General features: G+C 42.7%; 2 protein-coding genes across 4 annotated transcripts in view; one reads left to right on the forward strand and one right to left on the reverse strand.

Moving 5' to 3' along the window:
* The window catches only part of ASTN1 (astrotactin 1), a 310755-nt gene extending 302864 nt beyond the window's left edge, over positions 1-7891 (reverse strand). For both annotated transcript variants that reach the window (XM_011962380.1, XM_011962379.1), the window contains exon 1: positions 7092-7891. In XM_011962380.1, coding sequence (XP_011817770.1) covers positions 7092-7374 — 283 coding nt within the window. In that variant the 5' untranslated portion in view covers positions 7375-7891. The remainder of the gene's footprint in view (positions 1-7091) is intronic.
* A 5618-nt stretch (positions 7892-13509) lies between these two features.
* Positions 13510-22753, forward strand: part of BRINP2 (bone morphogenetic protein/retinoic acid inducible neural-specific 2) — a 110584-nt gene continuing 101340 nt past the window's right edge. For both annotated transcript variants that reach the window (XM_011962383.1, XM_011962382.1), the window contains exon 1: positions 13510-14364. The gene's annotated coding sequence lies outside the window, so the exon portion shown is untranslated. The remainder of the gene's footprint in view (positions 14365-22753) is intronic.

Consider the following 22753-nt stretch of genomic DNA (forward strand, 5'->3'; position numbering starts at 1 on the left):
TGTCTTCCCAATTTTTCCATAAATCTAAAACTGTTCTTTTTGCTGTTGTTTGTTTTGTTTTGTTTTATAAGGTCTTACTCTGTTACCCTGGCCAGAGTGTACTGGTATGATCTCCGCTCACTGCAACTCCACCTCCTGGGCTCAAGCCATCTTCCCACCTCAGCCTCCCAAGTAGCTGAGACTACAGGCACACGCCACCACATCCAGCTAACTCTTGTATTTTTTCGTAGAGATGGGGTTTTGCCATGTTGCCCAGGCCGGTCTCAAACTCCTGAACTCAAGCCATTCACCCACCTGGCTTCCTAAAGTGCTGGGATTACAGGTGTGAGCCACCACACCTGGCCTAAAACTGTTCTTTAAAAATTAATTTGCATTTTTTTTTTTTTTAAAAAGGAAAACAAATATCAGGTACTGCTGGAAGCTTTGAGGCCCTCTTTTTCACTCTCTCCCTTCATACAATCTACCCTTTCCACAAGAGGTAACACTCGTCTTTTATTTTGTTTTTGTTTTCTTGCTTTTCATAAAAATTTTGCATTTGTATGTATTCTTAAACAATATGTTATTTTGAATTTATATAAATAAAATTGTACTATATTTTTTTCAGCTATTCTCTTATTTTCACCTTATATTACATTTGTGAGATTTACCCACATTGATATATGTAGCTACAACTCATTTATTCTCCTGGTTAGATAATATATCACTGATGAAGGTGCCACCTTGTACATTTCTAGTCTCCTGATAATGGTTGCTTCCAGGTTTTGCTATTCCCAACAAATATTCTCATGTATACATGTAAAAATTCCTGTGTAATGAAAAGCTAGAAGTGGAACTGCAAAATCTTCAGGCATACACATTTTCACCTGTACTATATAATACCAAATCATTTCACAAAAGTTGTCATGTCAGTTTAGATTACCGTCAACAATTTGATTGTTTGTTCCTTGGAAATCTAGAGATCTATACCAATACTTTGGGGTTTTTATTAAAATTTTAAAGTGTACATGATTAAAAACAAAATATCAACTATTTCATATTTTTAGTAGGAATAAAATAGTGATAGATGACCATGTAACAAAAGCAATTGAAACAATTTTTTTAAAAAGTAATTAATTACTTTTTAAAAACAATAAAATGATGATAGGTGTCAATTTGTAGTACATTTGAAATTTCCATAGACCTTAACTTGCCCTGGGAGATTAACTTGCTCATAACAGAGCTCTTTTTGCCATCTGTGTGCATAAGCATGAACTGGTTTAAAAGTGAAGAAATGAGGACTTCGCATGTCCCTGCTGAAAAGTTGCCAAGTTTTGTTCTCATAAACTGACCCTAATGCGAGAAACTACTAGTCTTTTAAGTTTAATTACATTTTTAAAAAAAGAAAGAAAAAAGTACGTGTGTGTGTATATGATATATATGTGTATATATAGTGTGTCTATAAGACAAGACCTCAATCTTGTTTCCTCAGATGAATAAAGAAACTAAAATTGGCTGGGTGTGGTGGCTCATGCCTGTAATCCCAGCATTTTGGGAGGCCGAGGTGGGTGGATCATTTGAGGTCAGAAGTTCGAGACCAGCCTGGCCAACATGGTGAAACCCTGCCTTTAATGAAAATACAAAAAAAAAATAGCTGGGCAAGGTGGCAGTGACTGTAGTCTCAGCTACTCAGGAGGCTGAGGCAGGAGAATTCCTTGAACCTGGGAGGTGGAGGTTGCAGTGAGCCAAGATTGCACCACTGCACTCCAGCCTGGGTGACAAAGCGAGGCTCCATCTCAAAAAAAAGAAATTAAAATTTTTTCTTCAAAAACTCTAATTACTTGAATTTGAGTCATATCAACACATCTAAAAAAGCATTTAAAATGTTGTAAAATTCATCATTCACATTCAAAATTCCTTTGTTGTAAACATCTAAATTCCTGTAGAGAAACAGTAAATAATAACCCTCTCAATACTATAAATTAGCACATTCTGCTAGCATGAGTTATATAAGTGCTAAAGAACCTACTTTAGGATTGCTACCATTCATCTACTATGTCTTGGATAGGGCTGCCAATCTATACAAATGCATTTACTGTTAACTTAGGCAGCTCACTGTAGTGGAGAGAAAAAAAAAAAAAAAAGAAAAGAAACATACTTCAAAGTTTCCCCTCAAATGGGAAGATGGAAAGATGTGTGAAAAGAATTGGGGATACCTGGGTATTTTAACTGTTTCCTATCAGGCCAAAGCTCACCCATAAGTAACATTATGTCCAATATTACCTTTGAAGCCAACTGAAAAGCTCAGTAACTGCTATTTAAACAGTTCCGCTGAGCTCTCAAAATAAGTTCTAAGCACAAGACCACCCAATACAAAGATCATTGGCTTTGGACAAGTAGCTAAAACCATATTACCTTCTGGATAGCTCCATTTAACAAGGGAGCCTTCTCTCTGGGACTCTCAGTTTGCATTTCTGTAGGGCCCTCCTCAGAAGAGCACTGAACATATTACCTTCATCCCCAATGTAGCCTACCTACCTAGTTTATCATGATTGTGAGTCCCATACATGTCACCATAGAGACATGGAAACATGGCTACCTGAACCTGAAAACTATAAATAAATAAGAATTTCCAAACTCTTCTTAGCAAAGTATATGTACTTATCTAACTATTTTTTGATGAAGTTATTAAAGCTGGTGTGAGAAATCACTCAACAGGCAAGGATATTCAAGATGTATTTATATAAAGACCATAAAAGACTCCTCTGTACAAACCAGGTGAGTGTGCTTTCCCTATTTTAACTATTTTCAGGGCTCCTTTTATTCAACCATGAAGAAGAAATGATTTTGAAAACTTTTAAGGCATGTAAAATAGTAGCTCAGAGAAAGGCTTAAACATCATATTGACCTGAGTTCGAATGATGGATCCATCAGCTGTTCACGAAGTGACCTGAGTAAGTTATTTAGCTCCCCCGTTCTTCTATATTCTCCACTGCTGGAATAAGTAGAAAGCCAGAAGTTGACAGCAAATCTGTCTTCAAAGCCTGTTCTTTTAACCGCCACACTTGCCTGCTCCAGACACTTTAAACAGCACCTTGCATGTGGGAACTTACTACCTCTCTGCAGGCTGATTGATTTATCTTCAGGAATACCTTCTTCAATCAAAAGCCATGACAGCTAAAGCAAAATGCCAAGGCACAAGAGAAACACCTTTCTTCACTAAGCTGTACACATGCAAAAGCTCAATAGTTGGGTGAAATAGAAGGGCTTCTCCTTCAAATAGTAATGAGGCTGATATAAAAATATATTCTATTCACAGCACAGAAAACCTGGAAGTCACACTTCAGGTTAACTCCTTATCTCCAAATCAAATATGCTCCAAAGCAGGAATGTCTACTATTTTGAAGGCTGAAATATGAAATTTTAGTTCAGATATGAAATATTAGTTGACTAATTTGGCAAATCTCTTAAATCTCCTGAGAGGATGCTAAGGCTTACGTGCCTAAATATTTTAAATTGGAAATGACAGTTATTTCGCAACACTTTTGAGGCTTTCGCCACACATCTGAAAGCAGGGGTTTAGGTTTAGATTAAATGGCTTAGAGTTAACTAGATAAGTTACTATGAAGAAGAATATTAGGCACAGAACCACCAGTATCTGTGAGAAGTATAGCAATCTAGACCTAACTAAAAACATTCATATTCAAAGCATTTTAAAAACCATGTGTAGTCAAACAAATCATACCTAAAAGTCATATTGGGCTCTTGAATCACAGTTTTCAAAACCTATCTGAAAGAAAAGGAGATATTGACTCCTCTTCTCTACTCAGAATTACACCACAAGCAAAACTGCCAAGGCTGATGGCTGAGATAGCCTCTGGGAGCCAGACTTTAATGCTTTCTATGTCAAGTCAGCCCTCCCTGCCTAGTTTTGAAGTGGAAAGCCATGTGCCACTCTACAGAGCCAGGCCCAGTCCCCAGTACTGTCATGCCACAAGGCTCTGTCCAGGCAGGCTGATCCCCACACTATGCCATATGCACGCCATTTCCATATTCACTCCCACCACCAAATGCCTTTGCTCATCTTTTCTCCATGACCTTAAATGTCTTCACCTTTCCTAGTCCAAGCCAAACCTAATCTACCTTTAATTTTGCACATTTGTGGGTGTTTTTCTGTTTTAATCCATGCAAAGAGCACAGAAGTGGGATACAGACTTCATAGAGAGATGACATGTGCATGGTTTAGAAGGAAGAATGGATACCACCTAATAGAGAAAAGGCAAAGGGCCTTCTAGGCAGAGGAGCTACATGTGCAGTCTTGAAAGAGTCCAGAAGGCCATGGCAGGCTTGGAGGAATAAAGGGCTGGAGAAGCTGGCTGCAATCAGAATGAGAAGACCCTAGTTAGCCTCAGTGAAGTTACAGGACTTGATCCTAGAGGCAAAAGGAAGCCTAAGCTTGTTTTTCTTATTGTTTGTCTTTTTCTTTCACTCAAAGAAGTGACAGGTCTGATTTTAGTCAAAGCTTCCGGTCCATGATTACCATGGAATCTGCTCTTGTCATGCAAGCGGATCCTTCCACAGCATCCCTATGCCCCTTAACAGCCATACCACACAATTAGGTAGGTACAGCTCTTACAGATATCTTTGTGTTTCCAGTGACTAGAGACTACTTGAGAGCAAGAGATTTTTTTAACTTCTGTTTCCTAGTAATGCCTCTGAATGCTGAGCAAGTACAGCTCAATAAATTTCCAGAATTGACTGATTCAGATTCTTCCAGGAGATGGATTAAGTAAACAAGGTTCCAAAGATAGGAGTAGGGAAATCCCAAAACCAACTTCACTACAGCCCTCACCATTGGCCAAGAGCTGCATGATCAAGACCACAAAAGTTAAATTCAAAACTACCTTTGAGTCTATCCTCCATAAATTTGGACTCCTCTTCCTTTCTGCCCAGATCTGTTTAACCACCCACCCAAACTGAAATTCATTCCTTCTTCCTTTGAGCATAATGAACCAGAAAGAATAGGTATCAGCCCATCTCTGGTTCTGAGCATACCCCACTGACTGGGAGGGTGGGAGACAATCGAGGTATTTAAATAGTGCATCTGGCCCTGAAGTGAGAGAGTGTGTCTGTGTGCCCGTGTGTAAATGCCAAGTTGCAGCAGGTTGCCATAGCAACCCCAACAGGACACTGCAGTGGGCAGCTTTGCACAGAGGTGCAGAAAACCCAATCTTACAACATCTGGGCTTTCACTGTACACATTGGTTCCTAGTAGGCACATCACAGCATTAGGCCCTGGATTTGGGATTCTGTAAAAAAGAAATGAAATGTTGAATACCTGCTAGCCCTCCCTTTTTTTAAGCACCATGCATGTACCTCTTCATGCACAGTAAACACTACAAGCAGAGTGCAAAACAGCCTCCTTAGAAGCACATAATTCCCTCTACTCACTTTTATATGCTATGATGAACAGACTGTACTTTGCACATCAGCATGACTTCAACGTGAACTTTCCATCCTCTAAATAACCCAGTAATTGTACATTTTGATGAGCAGCATATCCACAATTGTCCCATTTCCAGCTAATCCCCAGTTTTTGTTATGTTATTGGTATTTTTGAATGCAAAAACAAATAATCCTGTCAAGAGTGTAGGTTGGATTTAATGGGTTCAACTGAGCTGCACTCCAGGAACTGTAAAGCAACTTTTCAAAGGGCCAGGCAATTTTTGAAATTGCTTTTCCATAGGAGTTGGGGAGTAGGGGTTTATTCACTCACTTCCTAATGTTTTCATTGTGAAGACATCTCCTGTGAAGGAAGAGCAAGAGGGATGTGTTAGAATTCCACACGTGGCTCCAGCCTACATGTGGCCATCAGGAAACCATGTTCCTGCAAATGGAACTCTAGTTGGTAGGGTATTAAGTAGATGGAACAGCCTCCTGGATATTTTCTTTTTTTCTCTTCTTGGATCTAGAGACTGAAGTGTGGTTTTCTTTGAATTTCTCCTGGGCAAAATAAGAATAATTGGCAACATCACTAAAGAAATGGATTGCATGGTAGGCATGCACAGCAGGGTGAGAGCTCCATCTGTACCTGGGGAAGTGAGGAGAATTTGGCTAAGTGACATGAACTTGTGGTGCTTTGCAAGATACTAAAGCAGGACCACAATATCTTTGCAGCTTAGTAGTGGAAAACAGGGATGATTTGAAGTAATGTATGGGTTCCGGTACCTGAAGTGACAGGAGTTCCAGTACCTGAAGGTGACCTAAGAAAATTACAGTGGGGGTACCAAAAAAAGAGATGTAAACAAACAAAGGAAGGAATCGCCCCTTGCCTAGAAAGGTCATTCTGTGTGCAGGAATTCCTATGTCTATCTAAGGTGGCCCTGGGAACAAAGAAGAGACCAATATTAACAGACTACAGTTGTATCATACCTTTAACCAACTGTGATGTGACATGGATGTATGGATGTAGTTGAATTAGGGGGTTGTGACATCTAAGCATCTAATTCTGGAGGACTTCCCAGAATGAACCGTTGGGGGATAAGAAACTTGAGTGTTTGGCAGGGAGGGTGTCAGTAGCCTGGTGATAGATAAAGGGCTCTCCATGAATGAAGACTAGAATCTGGCCTGCACATAGCTGGCAAGGTGATGACAGGATACCTGTTTCTAAAGCCCCCAGGAAGTGCTGTGAGTGGTGTGGGTGCCCAGGGTGTGTGAAGCAAAGAGCTGAGCATGTGGCTAGGGAGTGGGAAAAAGGGATTATGGGAGTTGAGCTGGTAGCAAACAAAAAGTGCTGTGTGGATGTGCTTCTGAATCAAAGCTGGGAGGTCAAGGCTGGGAGAGGTTTCAGAGAGACTCCTGCAACCTGTTTCTTTGGGGCAGGGCAGCTGAGAGGAGGCTCAGCATCCAGGTCGGATTTGGGGAGAAGTCAGGTGCAGAGGCGCCAGTATGCAAGTGGGTGTGGAGAATGGTCCGGGAGTGGGAGTGGGGCGGATCCGGGAGGTAGGAGTGGGGGAGGGGAGGTCGTCGGCGAGTGGGTGTGTAGAGCGAGCTGGAGTGGGGGTGGGGGTGCCGGTCCAGTGCCTCCGGCCGCCTCGACCTCCCCCGGGACTCACCCAGCACGAAGTAGGGCAGCTCCGTGTTCTCCAGGTCGTCCACTACGACCATTTCTCCCGGGAAGTCGTTGCGCACCGAGAAGAGGAGCTTGGGCTCCGAGGCCGAGGGGCTGTGCATGATGCTCAGGTCGTTCTCGCGCAGGAAGGGCAGCGCCGACACCGTGATGCTTTTGAGCTTGCACTCCAGCTCCTTGGATGGATCCACGTCGCCGGCGGCCGTGGCCAGCACAGCTGCCGGCCCCCAGCAGCAGGCGAGCAGGGCGCAGAGCCCGGCTAAAGCCATCTTGAGCCCCGGCCGCCTTCCTCCTAGCGCTGCGATGGTGGGGGAGGAAGCGAGCGGGGAGGGAGCGAGGGAGCGAGCGCGGGAGGCGGGGGAGGTTAGGGAGGGGATGGAGAGCCGGGAGAGCCCTGGACCCCGGAATGAGATGCCGCTTGCAGAGTGATGGGTTTAAGCTCTGATATCTGGAGAGCCCCGGATTCTTTGTTTCCCCGAGCTGCTTATCTGGAGAAGAGAAAGCGGGGGAGGGGAGAGAGGAGAAAAAGGGAAGGAAGGACGTCGAGAGGAAAGAGGAAGGGAGCTGAGAATTCTAGGGAATCAGGTCAGCCCCCAGCTGGCTGCCGGTGCTCCTGCCTCTCTCCTCCGTGGCATCCTCCAACACGAGCAAGGCTCTTGACTATGAACTACCTGCACGGCATTTTTAATACATTGGTCTTTGCAATGTAAAATCTTCCCTCTCGCATCATCATCCAGAAGGCTTGAGAAAGGCACACACAGGCACACACCTTAACGGGCGCTTCTGCAAAGCGGGGCGGTGGGGGTAGATGAAAATTCCCCCAATGGTTTTGTGGATGTATTATAGCTTGTCCGAGGCTTGCTTTCCGCCCTCTCCCCGCCCCACTAGTTGGATTTGTACATAAGATGAACGGGAGCTGGGAATGCACATGTGCATATTTTTACTTAGCACTACCTTTGCAAAATATTTAAAGAAAATATTTGTTATACTGGTTTAGATGGATGGATAGATATGCACGACAGAGCAAGGTGCACAGTTAAGCAGGAGATTAAAACTTTTACTTGCAACTTCTCCCTGCTTCCTTTCGTTTCTATCACAAATGTTATCTGCAGTAACCAATAAAAAGATGATTTGGGGAATACTATAGTTGATAGGAAAAAAAGTAGAGTTAGCTCAAATAAATCTTGAACTTTTAATTTTAGAGAATCTAGTAAATAGGACAAGGCTGGAAGGAAATTGTGAGAAAAACCAAAGTTCCTAAGCATTCTTAACAGATGGAAAAGTAATAAAAGAATATCCTTGGATATGAGCTAAGTCAATCCCAGTCCAGTCAAGGGTACGACAGGGCAGATATTCAGCACCCTGTGTAAGTATTCTGAAGAATAAGACCACCACCACCACCACCAAAACCCGTATGAGATCTGTTCCCAGTAGTACTCAACAATGTTGCCTTTTAAAAATGATGACAATATGCAATAAACAGTGGTAGAAAAGTGACGTTGTGTATTCTGAAATCTGACATTTAACTGAACTTTCTCTCACATGATAACCAATAACTTATTTCCAAAGCGTGTCCCTCCAATGTTATTGGGTCAACGCTAACTTCAATACGAGGTGCTATGAAGACTGTGTTATTTGTAGTTCTCACTCTAGAAATATAATTCACTACTGTTCTAAAAGAGGACCCCTGCTTAAGAAACAATTACATTTTTATTCTACCTGGTGTCAATTTGTTGGCATATGTGAAAATATGTTCTTTAAAGGACAAAAATGCTTTTGCCATATGTTTTACAAGGTTTAACTAATTGAATAGAGAAAATAAGCCATATTTAAGGTAATGTTAAAGTAGTGAAAGATCATTTACCACATATGCAAAGGAAAGAAGAACAAAGATAATTTATTAGTTAAGTTTTTATACCTAACTTACTTGGGAATTAATCCCAAGGCATCTTACCATGCAGCATTGCAAACTACCGTAAACTACTGTAAAAAATATGTCCCAGCTAACGACCTTTTGAAAACTCATCCTCATCGTCATTGCTCTCCTAAGAGATACTGAGTCAGACAAAAATCCCATGATATCGCTTTCATTCTGTTCTCCCTAGCATAAAAAAACTATTATTAAACTTATTTATGCAAGGTTATTTGCCATTGGATAATTATAGTGGATGCCAGGAAAACACCCTTGATACTAGAATGTGAGAAATGGCCTGTAAGTACCTGATCATGTGTTCGTCCAGTCTCTCATTTAACAGATAAGGAAATTGAGACCCATGAAATAGTGATCTATCTTCTGTGGAGCTAAGACCACAAACAACATTTCTTTGCCCACTGATCTTTCCACTATATAGTTATGGTACACTAGGGTGCACCCATGGATAAATCACTAGGCTTTATGGACCACAGTAATTAATTCAACAAATGTTTGTTACCTATCATATCATAAGCATTAGGCTTAGCACAGCCAGAAGAATACTCCTACTGCTTTCGAGTAGCATATAATCTATCGTCACTTTGAAATCTTTCTTTCTAATTCTCTGAAGAGTCTTGAGTCATGTTAGAAAGCCCAAGTGAATCACTTAGGGTTGATTTTCTAATAAGTCAATATCTAGTCTTCTTAAAATGTACATTGAGTTGGGAATAGTCGGTAGTTGGTATCTCAAGTCTTTCTAGATCTCTCTCTCTCCTCTGTAAATAAGAACCAAACAAAAGAAACTGTAGAATTTTTTTTTAAAGGGAATATATTATTCCAGGGTACTTGATTCCTGTAAAAATGGAAATAATGTCACATGGCCTTTTCTTAGGGAATTAAATACCTAGAGATGTGGATAAAGGTTGAAGTACATAGAAACCAGGCCATCTCTAGTGCCTGATATTTCACATTTAAATGAGATGGGGGAAAATGTTATGCATCTCGATCATCACCTTTGTGTAGAGGCATAATGATATAGTGAAATAATAGAATTGGATTCAAGACTTAACTTCATAATATTCCTATTTGGAGATAACCTTGGACCATTCTTGTCTTTAGTTCCCCATCAACAAATGGGGCCAATCATCTCCACTCACCCCTGTAGGTCACAGAAAATGTTTCTGACTTCCATCACCGAAGAGTAATGTTACTTGCTCTTGAATTTTATAAATATAGAATCTTAGAGTATATGCTCTTTTGTGTCTTAGTATTTTCACTCATCATTATGTCTGTGAGATTTATCCATGTGGTTCAATGTTTTACTGCCGTGTACTAGTGCATTACACGACTACATGGCATTTATTCATTCTCAGAAAATTTCTGTTCTTTAAAACACTATAAAAAGCAAGCTCCATTATCTCCAGTCTTCACCTTTCTCCTGAGGTACACCTTCCTGTATTTAAGTGCCAATGGCCTCTTTCCTCGACTATTAAAATAGATTTTGATTCCTTTCCCTCCTAGCAACATATTCTGTACACAACTACCAGGATAGATTGCTCACTGCACAATATCTCTATCCTCCCACCACACGCACGCGCGCGCGCACGCGCGCGCACACACACACACACACAATCTCTCAATCAAATGAAAGTCTATTTCCTATTTTCACTCCTCCCATAACATTCTGTCCACCTGAAATGCAACACTCTTTATTCTTCAGATTGTCCCATCTCTCCAAGCCAATCTCCTGCTGCACCTACGCAGTGAGAACTTCCATCACTTCCCTTCCTCTAGCTCCATTCCCTGGGCATTTATTTACATCTCCCCCAACATCTACATATCTACACATATACATACACTCAGGAAAGCAACAGCTATTTCCTAATACAGGGTCTTAAATTCAATATTCTTATCTGCAAAACAGGAATAATACATAGTTTTGGGGGTGGTTGTGAGGAGGAAATGAGATTATGTATGTAAAGAATGTGACACATTTTAGGCATTTAGTTGGTACTCAGTAGCGATAGTCTTTGCCACTATCACCTTATTCAGTTATTTTGGCAAGATAATAGGCTTCAGAGTCATCTTCAGGAGATTTTCTCCAGCGTAGTAGTCAAAGCAAATTAAGTAATTTATATTCTTTGGTGTTTTCCCAGAGGAATGATTACATACATCCACCAAAAGACAAGCACAAAAACATTTATAACGAGTATACTTAAATAGCAAACAAGCAAACAAACAAACAAAAAAACCAGAAACATCCCAAATATCCATCAGGAGCAGAATGAATAAATGCCATGTAGTCATGTAATAGAACGGGGCACAGCAATAAAACATGCAACTACATGAATAAATCTCAGAGACATAATGATGAGTGAAAGAATCAAGACACAAGAGTGTATACTCCAAGATCCTATATTTACAAAGTTCAAGAGCAAGTAACGTTAATCTTTGGTTATAGAAGTCAGAATATAGTTATCTCTGGGGACTGGAGGGTTTTGACTAAGAAAGTTCAGGAACATGCTTCCTGGGATGCTGGAAATAAGTGAGTAATGGTTACACTGATGCATATATAGGCAAAGATTCATCAAACTATACACCTGTGGCCATTCTTAATGCATATTCTGCCTCTTTAAATTTTTTTACATGGCTTCAGACTTTACAGGAGAAGAAAGCACAAGCAAGTTTTCTTTTTCAAGTTGTCTTCTTATCTGCCTTCACCTCTTTCCTCTCCCTTTTACAGATTTTGGAAATTTTAACTTTCTTTCCATTGAAATTAGCAATCCTTTGTTCAACCCCTCTCTCCATTTACCCACTCCCTTGTGCTATTTTAACATTTCAGTGTGTTATCACTTGGGACAAGTTCAGTGGGTCTCTGTCTCTAGACATCACAAAAGTAAATAACTCAGCAGTTGGGCAGCAATATATTTAGGCTTTCAGTGGCTCACTTGGAAACTTTATTCTATACAGAGAGCTTAGGACCCTGTGGGACCACCATTCTCTGGCATGTTTTGTAGCTTAGGCAAGCAGATACTCACAGTATGCAGAAGGAAGTTCAAAGTTGTATAAGATACAGAGAAGAAAACATAGGTGAAAGTGACAGACGTGTGAGTCTGAGGGGATGAATAAAGAAAATTTCTAAATTTTCTTTATTCATTCAGAACTTACAGCTACTTGATGCAATTTAGCTAATCTCCATGTGTACTTCTTAAACATTCATTAAATCTCTGCATACTTTTTTTTCTAGTTCTTTACAAAATAATCTCTGATGTTGCTTTCCATTTAAGGAAACTAAATTGAAAGACTCCTCTCCCTTTCTGACTATATATTTATCTTCTTCATACTTCCCCCACCACACGACATAGCATGGATCTCCCAAGTTCCTTCCACAGCTCCAGTCCCCAGCTCTTCCCTTGAATTGGATTTTTCTTCAACTATTACTCTCTTTCCCATGCTCTTGCCAAAATCTAGTTTAGTACACTAGTTAGTGGGACATATTTCAGTTTTGTACCCTCATGAGGACATCAAAAATATATACTTCACACTTCAATGTAAAGTTAATATTTTCTCCCCTTCTCATTTCCTCCCTTTTCCCTCCATCTCCCTCCCTTTTTTCCTCCCTCCCTCTCTCTCAATTCATAGGCCCAGTAACAGCACCTGCTTCACAGAAACAAGGCTGGTCCTGTTCTTATTTCTCTAGTCTTCCTTTAAAAACTAAACGGAGATGCACAGTCCCTCTTCCTGACACACACAGAAGTGAAAGAAGACACAGAGGGAAAACACCACAGGCAAAACAATTCCCTTTTTTGGAAGGACATTTTTAAAACTTAATCTCTCCCCAGAAACCTGAAGTTCTCCTCTTTGCCTTTGTCCTTACAGTCCTGCTGTGGGGACAGAATGTTTCCTGATTTAGCTGTCCTGGCCTCTAAATCTCTTTCACTCTCTAGCCATCTTACTGGGTTCTTGCTCTCTTTTACCTCTCTCTCCCCTTGGATCTCTGGGGTGTGTGTGTGTGTCTGTGTGTGTGTCTGTGTGTCTGTGTGTACTATTTCTCACTTGGGGGCTCATTTCTAATTAAGTAATCCAAGAGGCTAAAAAATGCACAAAACAACCAAATAAAACCTCAAATTAGATGGGAAATGGCTCAGATGGGTCCCAATCTCTGGGAGTTCTAGTTAAGCAAGCAAACAAAATGGGCTGGGACGAATGATTATTGTAACTAAGGAAGATTAGAAGAAAATGTAATCAGCTCCTCAGCTACTTCTTGTTCCCCAGCCTTCTTAGAGTGTCGAACACCCTACCTGTGAATGTACCCAAGGCTTCCTTATCCACACCAAAAAGTCCCCACTGCAACGCTGGGAGGGTTAACAGAGCTGGTACCCCAGCCTGCCAGCTCACCAAAGGAGACAGCGGTGAGGCTCAGAGCCCGCCCCCTGCCAAGCCGCCCAGCCAATGGGCACCTGTGGGGAGTGTGGCGCTGTGTCCCATTGGCTGCCAACCTACGTGCATAAGAAAGAAAGAGAGAGGCAGGCAGGGCAGCATTGTTATCTTAAGACACTCATCTGATGTCTGAGTCTGCAGGTGACACTGCTTAGGTACAGAGCGTGGAGTCGGAGCGGGGACGCGCCTGGCTGCAGCTCTGAGATGCAATCCCCCTGCCTCGCAAGCTGCTCGCCGCTGCGCTGGCAGCGCCTACGCTGAGCTCGGAGGATCTCGTTAGGACTTGCCCAGGGATGTGCACCTGCCGTGCGCTCCGAGTCCGAGGTCAGGGGCAGGTCTGCAGGCAGCCAAGGGAGCGGTGAAGCCGGAAGACCTGTCTCTGCCCATGTGCAAGTCTGTGATTTCGGGTGAGAGAGCTGGTGGGTGAGTCTCTTTAGAGTTGGAAAGAAGGCAAAATCTTGGGTTTCTCCTCGGCGGAGGGACAGGGGGACTCCCCCAGTTGGGTCTTGCACTTTCCTTATCTCTCCCACCCCGCGTGCGCCCTGGTCCAGTGCCCAAGCCCCACTTCAAAGATGCTCTGGGAGACCGGGATACTGGCTGCTCAGCGGGAAGGCAGCAGGCAAGTGGTCTAACGTTGGCGGTGGTGGCAGCGGCGGCGGCACCGACAGTAAAGCGGGGAGCAAGAGAATTTGAAAAGAGACATCCGCTCCCTCTCACACGCTGAGGGGGAGGCATTCGAGTTTCCCCACATGAGAAAGAGCCACAAGAAATCATGAAGTAAAAACTTTGGAAAGCTGCCACTGGAGATGTTGCACAGAAACCTGGAATCTTTTAGGAGTCTCCTCCCAGTCGTTGAAGGTTTGGGGAGCAGCTGATACAGCAAGGAGGGCTCTTGCAAGGATTCAAGGTAACAGTGCAGGGTTTCGGTGATTTTTCTCCCCTTTTTCATCGTCCTTTTTGGTGTGTCCATTGGCAAAGGGACCGTTTTGCTCTCATATAACCCTCTTGCCCTAGTGCCTGGCAGTTGCAGGCAGAGGGAATGATGACACCTCTCTTAGTTGCTGTCTTGTGGAGCTGAGCAATGGACTTTGGGGTTGAGCGAGAGATCGCTCTGGTATTGCCTCCTGGTGTTGCATGGCTGTCACAGGGTTTGGGCACCTGCCTGACCTATATTGCTTTTGCCTGGTTTAAGTCCTCAAAGTTAGTGCAACTCCTATTAGCTTCAGAAAATGCAATAGGGCTGCATAATTGCAGAAGATGACGAAGACTTTTGCCTGCCCAGCTGACGCTGAGAGGTTCATTATGTTTGGGAAGGACCCCAAAGAGCGGAGGTTATAATACACGATATCTATATTATCGTGCTCATAGAGCCCTATGGCGTGTTTCCCATGCGCATGAAGTCAGGAAAATAAAATTCCAAACAGTGAACCCTGCAGGCTGCAAACAGTCTCCCCAGAGTGGTGGCAGAAGCCCCATTGATTAAGTTGAGCCTGGCAGAGCACTGGAGACACTAGGGAACATTAATGTGCTGAAAGGTGGGATGTGCTGGTATCATCTAGTAGATCTCTCTCTCAGTTTCTGTGATCATCTGGGTACACTGTCGAATGCTGCCTGTGGTGTGTGTGTGTATGTGTGCTTGTGCTCACAGCTGTATGCAGGAAGCAGGCTGCCCACAGAAGAACCAAGCATGTGCAGCACCCTGCCCAAACCACGGATGCCTGGAGTGTTCCTGCCTAGTAGGAACATGAACTTGTGAGCTGTTTTTCCAGCCCAGAGGACTTTTCTCCTCACCAAGCAGTCCCTCTGCATGGTACATATTTATCCAGGGTATATAGACCTAAGCCAAATATTAACTAATATTCAAGCTAATGCACTGTAACGTGATTGAACAGACCCCTCTGTAAAGAACTGTGTGTGTGCTCTTTGCAGCCCTGGGAGCAGGGTGCTAGGAGCAGAAACAAATGTTTTGTTAGAAGGATAACAATTATAAAAGTCCAAGCTTATAGTTGGGTAATCTGGGCCTTATTCAGCAGGGACAGTGTTATGTCAGCATAGACCAATCAGAGGGATAAAAGGTATAGTGTAAGTCAAGTATTTCTGCCTCTGTCCTTCTCCAGACATGTGCATGTTGAAGTGACTCTCTCTGACCATGCTAGCTAAAATACATGCAATGCCAGTATTAACCAAGCAACCAAAGTATTTTACCAAATCCCCTGGGGGGCAGTCTGATGACATCAGACAACAGCAAAGTGATGCTGGAGTTTGTGTGCTTTCCCTCCTGACTCACACAGTTGTGTGTATGTTATTTGTTTAAGGCATGACCCCCTGGAGTCCTCCTTCACCCAGAATAAGTTGTTTTGCAGCACTGAGGGCATGACCAAGAAATGCTGCCACCATGATCCTGTCTTATCAATATCAGAGCTGTTGCCTACTCTAGGAAAAGATGCATGCCTTGCTTTTTTGAGAAGGATATGATTTGAAAAGGCACAGAGCATGTGTATTGTGAAATGTTTGAGAGAAAGGAAGCAAATGTCACACCATAGTCTCCCCTTCTGGAGGTCAGCTGGCTCCAAAGTGTTTGACAGCTGGGCTGCAGCCATGGAGAAGACAAAGCATTCTTGACTCTTACTTCCCCTCTTCACCAAAAATGGAGCTGGCTTTGTCTCCTAGAATGGAGTGATGTGTGCTGCAGTGTGGGCACAAGAAAGGAGGTGAGGAGAAAAGGGCTGGGGAAGGAGGAAGGTTCCTGCTCTGTCAGCATGGGGCTGGTCTCAAAAATGGGGAGCATCTTCTCTTTTTGGCCCTCAAAATTATCTTCTAGGTGCTCCTTGCTGGCCTCCTGACACGTTGTTTACTGAGCAAGGCCAAAGGGCAAAGAACAACCCTGCGTCATCACCTTCTCCTGATCCCCTTTCCCAAGACACAGGCTAGCCACTGGGGAGTATCGCAGAAAAATGATACACTCCTTTGAGGCACTGCTCTGAAATCCCTCCCCAACTCACAAACAAGAGGTAATCTGGAGGGACTTGAGACATCTGCGTGGGCACTTTCTGCTGACTGGGATGCTTAGTTGAGGTTTCCTGGTTAGTGTTTTGTTTTCCCCGCTGCGCAGTGTATTTTTGGCGATTCGACTCTTTCTCTTAAATAATAAGACCTTGTGTACATTTTATGATGGCATCCTCTTCCAAAGGGCTGAGAGCACTTTGCAGAGCTCATTTAATTAATCCTCACACAGCTTATTGTCTCATTTATCTTTGATTACCCTAAGAAGTAAAGCTAAAATGATTTCAACCCCCTTCTTGGAAAAGGGAGGGCAGAGAACCTCAAAAAGAGGAACTGCTTTATGCAGGGTCACGCAGCACTTAAGGGACACTATGGAATGGGATCCGGGTCTCATTGCTCTTGAACCAACCCCAGACTCCATGGGCTTCTTCTAAGGAATAGTTTGATTTTAGTAATTATAATCTGATTTAGTTGTTCTGTACTTTATAAGGATGGAGATGTTACAATGACACAGGGTTTCTCTTCTGGGACTAACTCAACAGCTGTGAAGAATAAAAGTCTTATAGGCCTTTGCCCTTGCCTTCAGTGATCTTGCAGTCTAGTTAGGAAACTAGGCTCACATCTGACAAAAGGAAAATGACAATGTAGGTTCTTTTTTTTTTTTTTTTGAGAGACAGAGTCTCGCTCTGTCGCCCAGGCTGGAGTGCAGTGGCCCGATCTCGGCTCACTGCACACTCCGCCTCCCAGGTTTAGGCCATTCTCCTGCCTCAGCCTCCCGAGTAGCTGGGACTACAGGCGCCCGCCACCTCGCCCGGCTGGTTTTTTGTATTTTTTAGTAGAGACGGGGTTTCACCGGGTTAGCCAGGATGGTCTCGATCTCTTGACCTCATGATCCGCCCGTCTCAGCCTCCCAAAGTGCTGGGATTACAGGCTTGAGCCACCGCGCCTGGCCAATGTAGGTTCTAAACAGCAATTCAGTACCAGAGAATTCACAAGGCCGACCTAGTTCATCTGCGATTGATATGTATAGATAGTGAGAACTATCAGTATTCAAAGGAAGGAGAATTTGAGTTGAGCCATGAAGGATGGGGTGGGATTTGTTTGGATAGAAAGAATGAGGAAAAGGGTACTAGCTGACAGAAATAATAACTGCAGCACTGTTCGGAAGGTTGGAAACTTCGAGGCTTGCTTGATTCCTTGGGCCACCTCTTTTCTTGCATTCTGGAAATGCCATACACCTGGTTAAATTATTATTATTATTATTATTATTATTATTATTATTACTGAGATGGAGTCTCGTTCTGTCACCCAGGCTGGAGTACAGTCGCGCGATCTCGGCTCACTGCAAGCTCCGCCTCTCAGGTTCACGCCATTCTCCTGCCTCAGCTTCCCGAGTAGCTGGGACTACAGGCGCCAGCCACCACGCCCGGCTGATTTTTTGTATTTTTAGTAGAGATGGGGTTTCACCGTGTTAGCCAGGATGGTCTTGATCTCCTGACCTCATGATCTGCCCACCTTGGCCTCCCAAAGTGCTGGGATTACAGGCATGATGGTTAAATTATTTTAAACATATACTGGTCTACAGGAAGTTGCCCTAGAACCTAGGCAGGGAGCTCTGGAATGCTGGGCATCTAATTAGACATTGAAAATTGCCTGGCCTTCCACCCATCCTCAAGTCTAATCTATATATTGTGGGAAAAGTATTGCTCAACCTCAGAGAGCTTATCAATATCATATCAAAAAATCTGAATGAGGATATTGGGGACAAGCAAGCAAATTTTAAGAGAACACACACACACACACACAATTCTCATATTTTAGAATCAGAATCTCCTAAGACAGAGCCTTGATTTTCCTCCATTTCCTATTTCTCCACCCAAATGTTCCTCCTGGGGTTTTCTTAGAGCTGGCAAAATGCCAAACCCCTTAGGCATTTAGCACTGAGAGGAGATTTTCAATCTTAAGATTCTTGAGCATGCCCATGCACATAACCTCGTGTCTCCCCTTCTCTCTCCCTTTTAATAAAACATACGTTGTAGCAGTCACTAAGGAGGAGACCACGGAAAAGCAGGGAGGAGCGGGATGCAGTGTTGCCTGAAGGGTACTGTGCTTGCTCAGCTGGGCAGGAGAGGGGAGAGGCAGCCTGCCAGGCTGGGCAATGCCAAGGAAGGGCCCACCAGGAGAGAGCTGTGACCAGCCAGCCACACACATTTGCTCCCACAGTGGGCATCTCTCCCAGGGGAAAGGTCAAGGCAAAGCACAGGGCCTGCGAGAGGACTGGTAACACAATCACGCTAGTCATTGGTCTTCACAAGGTTTGGGACGTTTTTCATGCTGCAGGTCACTGGTGGCTTGGATGGCCCCCATTCCAATACAGAAGAAGTTCCCACTGAGCATGAAAGTGGAAAGGATTACCTAAAGTCACTCCATAATTGCTCCCAGGTCAAAAGTAAAACTCCCAAGAACCCAGTCTGTTTGGTTGCTTAGCCCTAGGAGTTTATTCAGGGAACAGGTCTCAAAGGACATTACTTTCCCTTGAAAATCCTTCCCTGAACCTTGCTGTCACCCTTGTTTCCTGTGTTAAATGACTGTGCAGCTGGACTGTGAGCATGACGCCTTTTCTCTTTACTATTCAGAAGCATCCACTGCTATATTTGGGGGCTGAGTAGAGATCTGGGCCCAAGGGCATGTGGTTAAGAGTTGCGAATTAAAGTCTCTTCTATCTAGAAAGGAAGAGACAGACAGCTGAATTATGCTTCAAACTGGGGGCTACGGTAAACCAATCTCGTCTGACCAATTAGGATGCAGGTCAGCCCCTCTTTAAATTGTCACTCTGTCATGGAGAGAGAAGTAAAGTTGAGTAGCATTAACACAGCATGGAATCATTGTCAGCCAGTCCCATTATTCCTCTTACTGAGGCTCACATGAAATGCAAACATTTCTGGAATTCTGGATTGGGCAAAGGGAGAAGAAAATTTGATACCTTACAGGACTAAGCTCTAGGCACTTGCCAATATGATAGCATATTGGCATCATGTGGGTCTTGAGCACTTGAAATGTATGCTGTAAATATAAAATAGGCATTGGGTTTTGAATACTTGGTTTGAAAAGAAAAGCAATGTAAAATATCTCATCAATATTTTTAATCTTCATTACATGTTAAAAAGATAATATTCTGAATATATTGAGTTAAATCAAATATATTAACATTAGTTTCACCCATTTCATTTCTTTTGTACTTTTTAATGTGGCTACTAGAAAAGTTAAAATTATGTAAGTGGCTGGGATTATTATTATTATTATTATTTTTGGATAGTGTTAGCAAAGGCCTTGCAAAGTAGTGACAGGTTAATGGGGAAAAGGCACAGAGGCATGAAATAGGAGGGGTTAGAGACATAAAAAGAGAAAGAACATGGAGGGAGGGGTCAGGAGCAGCCCAGAGCCAGCCTTAAGGCATGTATTTCTAAAATTTCAAGTCAAGAAGGGCACAAATAGCATAGACCAACCTATATTTATTTGAAGAGGGACATTGTTAACTGTAATTAAGCCCACCCAAAGCCTCTGGGAAGCACTGCAGCTCTCAGCTCACATACAAAGAATGAACCGGTGGGTGGCTTGGTAATTTTATCTTAATATTTTCGAGTTTTTGAATGACAGTAGAAATAACCAAGTAACTAATCTTTAGGGTCTTACTCCAAAGTGTGAGGACACAATAGTGGGATCAGCTGGGTATGTTTGTCTTTCAAATTCCCTCCTTTCTTCTCATCTCTACCACGTTATGATCATTCCTTGTGAGAGCTTTTTGTTTTCATATCAGATATGTTGACAGTGTGGTGGGGAGAAAGAAAGGCATGGCCATGTATTAAAGATTATTTTGTGAAATAATTAGCTGGGTGTGGTTCTGCAAGTCTGTAATTCCAGCTGCTTGGGAGACTGAGGCAGGAGAATCACTTGGACTCAGGAGGTGGAGGTTGCAGTGAGCTGAGATTGCACCACTGCACTCCAGCCTGGGCAACAGAGCGAGACTCTTTCTAAACAAAACAAAACAACAACAAGAACAAAATTTGTGGACCAAGAAGAAGAATGGGAAGAATACACAATAATTGAATTTTTTAAAATTACAGATTTGAATATTATAACTCATTCATTGTCATTATTGTCATTCACTGCAATAAGTTTGGCCACAACTTGAACTCATATTTGCTTATTATTCTATAGTTCACAAAAGGTTTTCACAAGCTTTCTCTCACTTGATTCTCATTCAAGGTTTTTCATAACCTGCCCCAAATTACCTCTGTTACTGTATTTTCTAATTCTTCTTTATTTACTTCATTCAATCTTGCTTAATCAAACTACTCTACTTACTGTTCGTACATGTTAACTACATAAAAGAGGGATTATTACCTCTTTTATTTTCAGTTTTATCATCTATAAAAGTAAAAAATAATAACCCTAGATCTCTCAATGGGTTATTCTAAATGTTAAGTGAGATAAAATAGGTAAGGTGCCAAACATAGTTTCAGGCACATTGTAGATACTCAACAAATGTTAATACTCTTTCTTACTAAAGGCCTTCACTTTGACATTACCAAGATTAAAATCCAAAGCTAAACTCAGTATGCACCAGTTCACATCCCAAACTATTCCTTTCCCCAAATTCCGGCTTTGGTTAAAGGTACCAAAATCCACCTGACTTCCAGAGGGATAATGAAGAAATGTAAATTGTCCTGGGCTCTGCTTTCTCTCACACTGCCCCTACATGCAATGAATCCTCCAGGCTTGACAGGGTCGACCGCATAATGATTTCTCAAAGCCATCCTCTCCTCCTCACCCCTCCTGCCACTCTGATGCCAGGCTCTCATCCTTCTCTCCAGCATCTTCCCAGGACTTGATCTCCTTATCTCTTCCCTTGAAGGCTAGCCAGTCCAGTCTCTTCCCTGCAGCCAGGATGATCTTTCAAAATGGTAAATTTGACCATGCTTTTCCTCTTACTGTAATTCTCCAGCGACTCCCCACTACTGTCAGAATAACAAGTTGCTTAGCATAACAAACAGGCGCTCCTTCATGAGCTGGTCCAATAACCTCTCTGTGCATCTTTCCTACACCCTGCTTCTCACAGCAGCCACTTCAAACACCAGGCAACTCCCTCAGCACTCTGGAGCCTTAGAGGTCTTGAGTTGTTTTCATGCAGAATCTTTCCCTGTCCTATTCTCTGCTTCTTGAAGGGTTACTGAGTTTCAAGACTCTGTAAATAGTATCCCACTGTGAAGTCTTCTCTGAGACTCTGGGACAGAATTAATTGCCTCCCCCTCTAGACTCCTACACATCTTGTTCAAATTCTGTTTTTGCTCTGTACTCACCACACCATTCTGACTTGTTGATATGGCCATCTCCTGCACCAAGCAGCAGGGCTGGGATCGAGACTCTAAGACATACTTCTCTGAAAATATTTATGGAGTATATTATTAAGAGTGTGTAGTGCTGGGTCATATTCCTAGGCATTGAGGATTCAGCAAAGAGCAGCACAGATAAAAGATCTGCCCTTAAGTTGCGTCCATTCTAGACAGAAGATATGACTATAGTCATGATAATCATGGTTATTATGGACATTGCCGATAACAGCTAACACTTTAATAGTACTTAAGTGTCAGGCAGACACCGTACTAAAGTTTTACACAAATAAACTCATTTGATCCTGTAAGGTAAGTAGGTTTATTATTTTATAGATGATGAGTTGAAAGTCCAGAGAGGTTAAGTAACTTGCCTAAGGCCACACAGCTAGTAACTAGGAGAGCTGGCATTATAATCAAGTGTAGACACTGAGTCCACATTCTTTATTACTATGGTATCCAGAAAAATAACAATATAAACAAATAAACAATTTCAAGTGCTGATAATGAAGAAGATAAAATAGAGTATCGTCAGAGAGAGTGACTGAGGCATTGGTCAGGGAAAGTCTCTTAGAGAAAGTAACGTTCCAATTGAGGTGTCATTTGTCAATTGAGAAAAGTAGAAATTCTAGAGTTGGATCTGGGAATCTAAAGAGGAGAAAAATTGTTTCTTCTATGTAACCAAGACACTAGCTGCTGTGATGTTCATCTCTCACTGCTGCAGGTACCACACTCAAGCCTGGGTGGTCTTGGGGTACAGCAAATAGCCCAAATGTTCCCAAACCTATCCCTATAAATCTACTTGTCCCTCCTGTTCTTTTGGGTGTAGACATATCTCAGAAGGTGTCCAGTATGGGACATCCTACAAGGGTGGGAAGCATGGTACACACACACGCTCTCACA

This window comes from Colobus angolensis, unplaced genomic scaffold (genome assembly GCF_000951035.1).
Source record: "Colobus angolensis palliatus isolate OR3802 unplaced genomic scaffold, Cang.pa_1.0 Scaffold59, whole genome shotgun sequence".
NCBI classification, from domain to species: domain Eukaryota; kingdom Metazoa; phylum Chordata; class Mammalia; order Primates; family Cercopithecidae; genus Colobus; species Colobus angolensis.